The sequence below is a fragment of the Rhagoletis pomonella genome, unplaced genomic scaffold (assembly GCF_013731165.1).
Source record: "Rhagoletis pomonella isolate Grant_MI unplaced genomic scaffold, Rhpom_1.0 Rhpom_scaffold_00002, whole genome shotgun sequence".
Classification (NCBI taxonomy): domain Eukaryota; kingdom Metazoa; phylum Arthropoda; class Insecta; order Diptera; family Tephritidae; genus Rhagoletis; species Rhagoletis pomonella.
Genome location: NW_023458556.1, coordinates 24733492 through 24742904, shown reverse-complemented (window position 1 = coordinate 24742904; position 9413 = coordinate 24733492). Strand labels below are relative to the sequence as shown.

Here is a 9413-nt window from a genome sequence, read left to right as displayed (position 1 = left end):
GAGCTATACTTTTATAAAAAAATAAATAAAATAATAAAATATAAATTATAATAAAAATAAAAAAAAATAAATAATATTTAATATTAAATGTACAAAAAACAAATAGGCACAATTTTTTTTAATGCCACGTAGGTTTTTTTCGACCACTGTACTTATTTGAATTTCATCAGCAAATCAAGTTCTCATGTACAAAACACCAAAAGCTTACAAATTCAAGCGCAGCTCTTACTCTAATTACACGCTAAGTATTGCCTTACTCACACTTACACTGCCGGGCTCACAGTTTAGGCAAAAGGGATGAAGGAAATGCAAGGAAATAACACCAACTTCACCTACATACACACCAAGCCAATTATCAGCTGTGCGGCATTCCAGCATTTCATTCATAAAAATGCCTTAACGCTGAGTGTCTGTTTGGGTAAGAGCGCCGAAGTAGTAGTACTGCGTGCGAGTGGGTTTGTATGGGTGAGTGCGCGCGCTCAGTGCAGATTCATTTGGTTGCTCTTAGCAAAGAACGCTCCAACAGTCACTGCCTTCAGCGCACCTAATGTTTCGCAAGCAACAGTAAATGAGTGCATACCTCTAACTTACACTGCTATGGCTCAACTCTTTCACTCAAATGTTGTTTGCCCAGCGATATGTAGTAGCTTGCTGCAAGCGCCTCAGCTGCGCAGGTGTGTGGCCTAGTTGGGTGGTAGGGTGTTCGGTGTGGCAGCGGTCAGGTGTAGCTGCTTGGGATTTTTTTATGGTGTAACATATAAAGTTAAATAATGCATAATTAATGTTGATAAGCTATTTATAAGAGATACTAGTAAAAATACAATTGCAAGATACATAGATAGACAGAGAAGGGGATTTTTCATCACGATTGGCAATGGCCAAGCTAGCTTGATGAAATCGCTAACTTACCGACTCCATCTTAATTACTTAGTTATAATTTTAATTTCACAACATTTTCCCCCTCGTATTGTATAAAATTTTTCCCACATATTCTTACAACTTAAAACAAAACAAAAAAAACCCTTACAGATTACGGCTACCTAGTGGAGAACGCATGCAATGCACATGTAATCCGCCCACCGCTTTACTTAACGACCACCACAACAGCCACAAAGAAACATAGCCGTGTTGGGTATTCAGCTTTTGCGTGCGTCGTCGTCGCTTTATTAGTTTTCGCACAAATTTCGGCACGCAGCACTGCCACTCCATTGACGCAGCAAGCAGACACTGAATCAGAATCATTGGAATCAGCTGAGGATATATTGGATTTGTTGCATGAACTGGTGCGATTCAGCCATGGGGAACACAAAATTGACGGTACAGAAGAGTTTGGCGAAAAGCATGCGCTTATGCGACGCTTGTTTAAGCGGCACAATGCTGACGAACCAGAGTGGCAAAATGTTTGCGGACAAGATAGCGGCTGGAGTGGAGATGAGGTGCCGGAGGATATTATTTCGGATTACACTCAATTGGTAAGTATACTTAGAAGATGACGACTGAGAGGTGCTTTCAATGAAAACATAAAAATCAAAGTTTTTTTTTTAATATTTCTATTGCATAAAAACCATATAGTTATTTACGCGATGCTATAAATTTACATTAAATAAAATGAAAAAATTACAATTTCATAGAAGGGATGAATGTAAACAAGTAAATGCATACAAAAGTTTAATTACTCGGAAAAGGTAAAATGTTCAACAAATGTATAAACACACATTTTGCAGGAATTGAACTTCATATCGTATACATACGTTGATAGTCATCCAATTTAAACAAAAAAATATATATCGTCGTTTCGATGCATGGTTTTGAGAACTTTTTTTTCTTTTACCAATTTTGTAAAATTTCGATAATGCTTATACATGCTTACATAAATATGCTAAGAAAAAAATTTTTTCATCGAAGGCACGAATTTCTGCATAAACCACAAATTTAGTAAGAACTTAATTTACATATCGCACAATCAAGTCTACAATATTTACTTCGCATGAAAAATCATGTTTTCGATAAAAAAAGTATATTTTCAAAATATTGAGTTAAAAACACCTTAATTCACGAACGAGTTTGTAAAATCATATCTTGAGGCCAGTATTTTATTATGCAACAAATTTTATAAAATTTGCTTAATAATGTTGATTGATATACCAAAAGTTCAAATTTTTCATCGAAAAGATGAATGGCAGCATAATCGAAATTTTTTAGAAAGTGAATTGGCGTATGGTAAACTTAAGTCCTATTCACATTCCACAAAATGCAACGTTTGACAAAATATCAAATTTTATTAAATATGATAGTATTTAAAAAAAAATTAGAGAAAAGTTAATAAAAGTAATAAGATTCGAAAATTGTAATAGAAGGGGAGTAATTATTTCTTCTTTGTTTATATATATCTAACAAACGGCTTAGTGAAGACGAATTCCATATTAAACATAAAAACCATCATTGAGATGAAAAGGTTTATAAGAAATAACTCAAAAAACACATTTTTTCGTTGCAAAAAGCAATTCGTCGTTTGGATGATTTTTTTTTTTAATAGAACTTAAAACAATTAAAGCAATTCGTCGTTTGAATGATTTTTTTTTTAATAGAACTTAAAATAGTTTCTTTAAATAAGTTCAAATGGTCATTCTTCGAAAAAAATTCTCGTTAAAAAGAAAAAGTTTACAACTAAAATTATCGTTAAGATATAAAGTCTATTAGAATTTGAATTTTTTAAATATATCACAAAATAAAATTATTATTTATTTTTTTTTGTAAAAAGCAATTCGTCGTTTGAATGAATTTTTCGATATATGTATTTATCTTAAAACACAAAGAAAACGAATGTGCGAAGAAAAAAATATTAAAAAGCGATTGCTGACTAAACTTTCGTTTAAATATTTCCCTAGATGAATTTATGAATTCATTACTTCTATGAAATTCAAGTTAATAAAAATTTCGAATTTTTATGAATTAAATATTGGCATATGTATTATTTTCATTTGTTAGCGAAAAATCGTGTAAACTCTATTGACATTAATCCAAAATTGTAACCGCTCACTAATGTTTCAAATTTCCTTTTGGTTTTCTTTTTTTTAGTACTTCAAAACCCTACGCAAATCTGTACGCCTGGAGTACAAAGCATTGAAAAGCAAAGCATTCAACGATATCGATATCGACGATATGAAGGCATGGGCTCGACATTACCGAAAGTACAAATTTTTGCCTACATTGGAGCACCATGCAGCCGTAAGTTTAAAATAAGAAAATATTACCAACAACTACTAAACTCCAAGGCAACCAACAAATTAAAAGAACTGCAATCAGCTGATTATCATTATATTTAATCAGCAAATCACACTGCCCATATAGGGTCAGCATTGCATAAATGCACCGATGACTAATGACACCCACTGACGTCTTATGTCGATTCGGCAAAAAACCCGCCACGCGACAAATAACCCCATTCAAAGGAAGTGCACTTACTACATACATACATATTTATGAACTGATTGCCGCACGAGCGAACATATGTACTTAAATGGTAACTATCGCAAAATTACCAGACACATTGACGCCTATAATCGAATAACTGCAGTGGCGACAACAACAATTCCGCGTATTATGACTGTAAACGCTCCATATACCCCACAAAATGAAACTAATTTGTAGCGAGAGCTTTGTAATCATTATTAAATGGAAATGTCGCATTATTTCTCGTACATACATACATACGTCATTAGCACTCTGCTTCAAGTAGAACTCAGAAAAGTAAGTGTGCCTGCAATCATTTAGACGTGTCTTCGTGTGGGCCAGCCACGGCTTGTGCGCCAATCATTGGGGGGGGGGAGGGGGGGCTTTTGCGAAAAAACCCAGCGTCGAACTGATTATGTGAACAAACATGCTGTCTTTCTGGAGTGTAGTGTCATCATTTCGTCTGCAGGGGATTTTTTGGCTGGCTACACATTCCCCCCCCCCCCCCCCCGATACTTATGGTACGCTCCCCTTATTAGCTTACGCTCCAGTGGAATGTGTGTGTACATTAGGGTGGTCCGAAAAAAAGTTAAGCTGGAATTTTAATGCTCTCACCACGTAAGTTTGTTCCATACCGAAAAAAATTATACCCCTGTTTTTAGTTTTGAAATCAAAAAATGTATTTTATATGCAGAAAAAACAATTTTTGTAGAAATGGTATATATTTTTATGTATTTTATGTTTTTATTATATTTCTCGATTTCCAAATAAAAAAGAATCAGGGGTATATTTTTTCGATTTAAAACAACCCTAGGGGGTGAGAGCGTTAAAATTCCGATTTTAATTTTTCCACATACCTTTTTGGACCACCCTAGTGTACACACTTGCTTTAATGTATACAAACAAAAGTATTACAACACTAAGTATCAGTGACTGCTGCCACGAAACGATTATGTCAATCGATCAATGATTTGATTAATGTTTTGATTTGTTAGGTGTGCCCACACAAACCTTAAACATGTAATATCGCTGTATCAGCTACCAAATCCAATCTTCATTATGTAGGTACATAGTTTAGGCTACTAAAGTAGGGCGATTGTTTTAGTTTTTTTCTCCACCTTTACACAGACTGAACAATTACCAAGGTCCCCATTTGGGCTAAATAATATTCTACATTAAAAAACTTTTAGGCATTTTTGATCTAGCTTGAGAGTCATATAACTATTATAAAACCCTGGGTGCATCTTAAGATTATGAGGATAATATTATAAGCTCATATTTCTTAATAGTTAGGTTAACTAACTTAGTTTACTTAACTGAAAATAAAGTTTTTAAGGAAGGCGACTAATTCGGACTGGCCGCGGTTTTCTCCCTTCAGTTAGAGATAGTAAAGAACATGCAAACTACGAAACTGGTCATCAAAGTCTTGTCAACACTAAATATCTATTTTGTTCTTAGTGGTTTATGGATTCCAACCAAGCAAATCTAAGCTCGCCTAAACTGCCAAAACTAGGCAAGTTGCAGAGCAGGTTTGAATGTCCTGAACTTGTGAAGGTCTTAATTTGGATTAGCCTAAGCTGAATGTTTGTCACATATAGACCGAATGGTCCCTAACGAAATCGTATGAAGATGGTATTGGAATTACATTGATAGTATTGCCTATACATTGGTATAGAATGCGCACCACTAAATGTGAATCCCATTTTAACTGATAAAGATATTAATAATGGAGTTTGTAATCCTTTGTTAGTCTTGCACATTTGTATAGTATAGATTTTTTCTTTAGAGATTTCTTCAAGTATTTCCTTTTCTTATTTTCTTTTTGCATAGTTCCTTGAACCAGATACTCAGTAATGGAATTGATTATTTCCGATGGAGTTGCTTTCTATTTCTGCGTAGACTATCTCCGCGACTTTCCTCAAAGCGAACAATTTCGTGCAATATATCCCCGCTCCTACTCCATTCTTCACTTTCAGGACATTCGTAAACATAGTAAAAGTGGTCCGTCTGAATTTTATTCCCCCTGTCACACTTTTTTCTTCAACAGTGATCCGAAACATCTTTGCCAAGTTAGAGCGTAGATGTCTTACTTGTACCCCAATCTCCAGGTTTGATTGTTGAAATCCTCTTTCAAAGTGCTGCATTGAAACTCATAAACTCCAGGTTTTTATTCTGCTTAAGTCGAAAAAATTTCTATCTCTGTTTCTCAATCATTTAGAGTCTACGAAGAGGTAGAACGCCTCCTACCAAAGTGCTCTTTACGCAGACGGTGACACGTCTACAAGTCTTAATTTTCTAGCTCGATTACTTTATGTAGGAGTTAGAGACTGATTTCCTGACGAATTTGATTGCTCTACATTTCTGAAATTTCTATGAGATGCTGGAAAAACCTTCACACTTCTGGTGCGTAAAGGTTTCAGTATATCTCTGGAACAGGCATCATTGACAATTTTCATACTTCTTCCTCTAGTACCATACATAATTTTAAATATAAGTGTTAGCCTCCGCTTTTTAAATCTCGTAAGCAACGATTCTTGTTGAGACCTTAGATGAAGTTTAAGCGGGTTCGGAGAATTTTTTCTTGAAAATATGCGACTGTCTGGAAAGCTGTGATGATTTCCTTCAAAATAATTCGTGGCACAACCGAAAATATTAGGCTTTTGGGAATCTTTCAGAATGCAGCGCTCATTTTGTGGAACTTGATTCAATTACGTGCGTTTCATTTATTTCCAACCCATCCAATCAATTCCATGTCATTTCATTGCAATCTATTCCATTTTATTTACAACTTTAATCTTTTTAATTTCTGTTCCAATTCAAAACATTTCGTTACATTTTGTTTCAGTGCAGTTCATTACGTTCCATTTCATTTTACTTAATTTCTCATTATTTTTATTCCATTCCACTTTTTACAATTTCAAATCACGTCGTTTTAAACTCAAATCATTCCGTTTCACTTCTGTCCATTACCTTCTCTTTCATTGCATTTCATTATATTCAAATCCTTTTTTGCACAACCATTCATACTCCACTTGAACCCGCTCCCACCATGCCCTCTTTATTGCGTTTCACATCATTTTGTTCTTGACTTTTTTAATTAATTCCATTCCATTTAATAGCATTTCATTCCATTTCGTACCTTTCCATTAAACTTGGTAGCATTCCATTCCGTTTCATATCATTTCATGGCATTCCATTCCACCATTCCTTCAGTTTTCTTTATTTACAAACTTTTACATTCCATCTTTAGTCCACTTCTGTGCCCTCGGTTAATTTCCTTCTCATTTAAATTTTTTTTTTTTTGTTTTTCATACAAATTCCATTTCATACCGCACCACATTTCGCCTTCAACAAGTCAATTAAAATCCAAAACAAAAATAACAACCGGCAAAATTCGTTGCTACTGACGAAGTAGAAAATCACTGCCGCGCATTCATGGTCCACTTGCACCGACCGCGCACTATTTCTTATTGGCCGCTACAAACCACAGCATAAAAATGTTGCTTGGCAGCTGAAGCGCTAACTTGACAATGACCGCCCTAAGGGCTTAACGATTAGGTTGACGTGGGCCTTTTGCCGGTGCGCTCTTATTAGAAGCCCAAGAGCAGAGCACGTCAACGAAGGCAGTTAGGTGGCCACTGATGCATAGATAAGAAAAGGCTGCGAGTTAAATTGGCAAAGGTAAGGATGTGCAAGGCTGTCGACACAAGTACTAAGTACATTTTTGCACTCACCACAAGCAAACAAAAAAAAAAAAAACAGTCGCGCAGTCGCAACGAGATTCCAGTGCTCGAAGCGAAATTCGTTGATTTGCATATGGTTGTAGTGAATCGAAGGAAGTTGCATTGGCAGCGGCAGCGGCAGTGGCAGCAACACAACGATAAATCAATCAAAGCCAAAGGTTGCAGGGCTGATACCTACCTAGGCTCCAAAAATGAATGCATTCACTTTAATGTACATAATATTTATTTTTATGGCTTATTCTCTATACAAATTTAAACGTCTCCTTTGCTCCGTTTTGCTTTATTATATTTCATACCCCTCTCCACCTCATTCGTCTATTTTTAGATTGCGCCCGTTTGCTGGCATCAAAGCATGCAAAAATTCATCGCCTCCTTTGCATATCTCTATAAAATCCAACAACATTGGGATCAGCAACATTTGCGTACACAAAGTGGCATTGCACGAGAGTTGCACGGGCTGTTGCAGAGCGCTCGGCGCATACAATGCGAAATCGAAACAGCCATCAAGGGTAGCTTTCCACGCGATAAGCGCCAGCTTGTAACCTACACGCGTAACGATATGCTTGCTCTGATAAATTTCTATACAAAGAACTCCACTGCTGGTGGTGGTGGTGGTGGTGGTGGTGGTGCTACGGCGGCGCAACGTGGCGTGCACTCCACCGATTTACGTTTTGCCAAATTTTTCTATCAAAACTATCTGCTGCGTATTTGGAAATCACTGCCTCGCCATCTCAAAAACATACAACTACAACACACTTGCGATAAACACACTCACCACACCCCAATACTCGACAATAGTTTGGACAGTGAGGAGTCAATAATGAATAGCGAAATGGATGGCGATTATGAAGAATAAAAAAAGCGGCGATAAAATGGCGTATACGTACTTAAAGATGAAAGAATAATGTAATCTTACTGTGATTCTAATAATTAAGCTTTGCCGAAGTAGTCTCTTTTAGTAATTAAGTATTTATTTATTTATTTAGATATGTCAGCGATGGGGATTTTTGGATTTTAGCATTTGAAATAAAAAAAAGAGTCCAAAATCCTTATATACAATTCTACCTCGCATTCCGTACGGAAACTCTCTCGATATGTAACTATAAGTAAAGAATTTCATGCATTTTTTTTATAACGGCTTTAAGCTAGAAAATATTTCATTCGATTATTTCAACTCAAATTCAAATTTCCTTCCATTTCATATTAATTGGAAATTTTTCTATTCATTCATTGAGATTAAACCAAGCCCTAAATTGTATGTATTTATTTATATATATAAAAATAAGCACACTTTTCTTCATAAGTAACTCGATTATGTACTTAAATTATGAAATAAAATTAAACACAAACATAAATATTTAAACTGTCAGCCAACTATCTTTTTCCATGCAATCAACTGGTATTTTTAACATGGGGATGTCCCACCAGATGATAATTGTCAGATTTTGAACAGAAACATACCAGTCTCATACTAGTTCAAAATAGACAGAAAAATACTAGTCCGATTATGGCCCAAAACCACTACTTTGGAAGTCAAAAAATAAAATGAATTCATGAATATACAATAAAAAACGTTTGATTAAGTACACTTTAATATTATACACATTTTTATTTAGCAGCTTTAGATTTGCCAATAATTTTAGTGTTAAATTTTTTGAATACTAATTAAAAGGAAAAATAAATACATAAATATTTCAAACTTTCGAACGTAAATTTAAATTTTATTAATTAAATTAAATTTTCATTTTTGCTGCAAGTGCTGTCTCAAACCAATCGAGTGTTGCGGTGTGACGCGTTTTTTGGCGAATTTGTTTAAAATTATAAAAAAATGTTGAATGAAATATGAAAAATATGCGTAATTAATTTATTCTGCTGATATGGAGTATTTAAGTATTAATGTATTAGATATTTTGCGACTATTTTGTGCACATTTTAGCAGGTTTAGCAAATTTTTCAGGTTATTAATTTGGTTATAAGCATATAAATGTCTGGTAACATAGTTGAAAGTGGACTTGTCTGCATTCACCGTATAAACAGACAAAAAGTAGTATCGGAAAGTTTGATTTTCAGAAATAAAAAAACATCTTTCAAAAACCGCTTAACATGCAAGGTGTAACTGCTCAAAAAAACCTCAACGCAAGTCTCAACGATTTCTGTTTTGTAAAAACCAAATGAAGTGGTAAAAGTAGTGGAGATTGGTTGTTTTTTCGGATGAGA

At 34.8% G+C, this 9413-nt stretch overlaps 1 protein-coding gene across 1 annotated transcript; it reads left to right on the top strand.

The window, feature by feature from the left end:
• Window positions 1-306: 306 nt before the first annotated feature.
• On the top strand, window positions 307-8052 carry LOC118734507. The gene is made up of 4 exons (XM_036464226.1): window positions 307-451; window positions 1030-1472; window positions 3079-3228; window positions 7522-8052. The coding sequence occupies exons 1-4, from the start codon at window positions 307-309 to the stop codon at window positions 8050-8052; spliced, it is 1269 nt and encodes a 422-aa protein (XP_036320119.1).
• Window positions 8053-9413: the final 1361 nt, after the last annotated feature.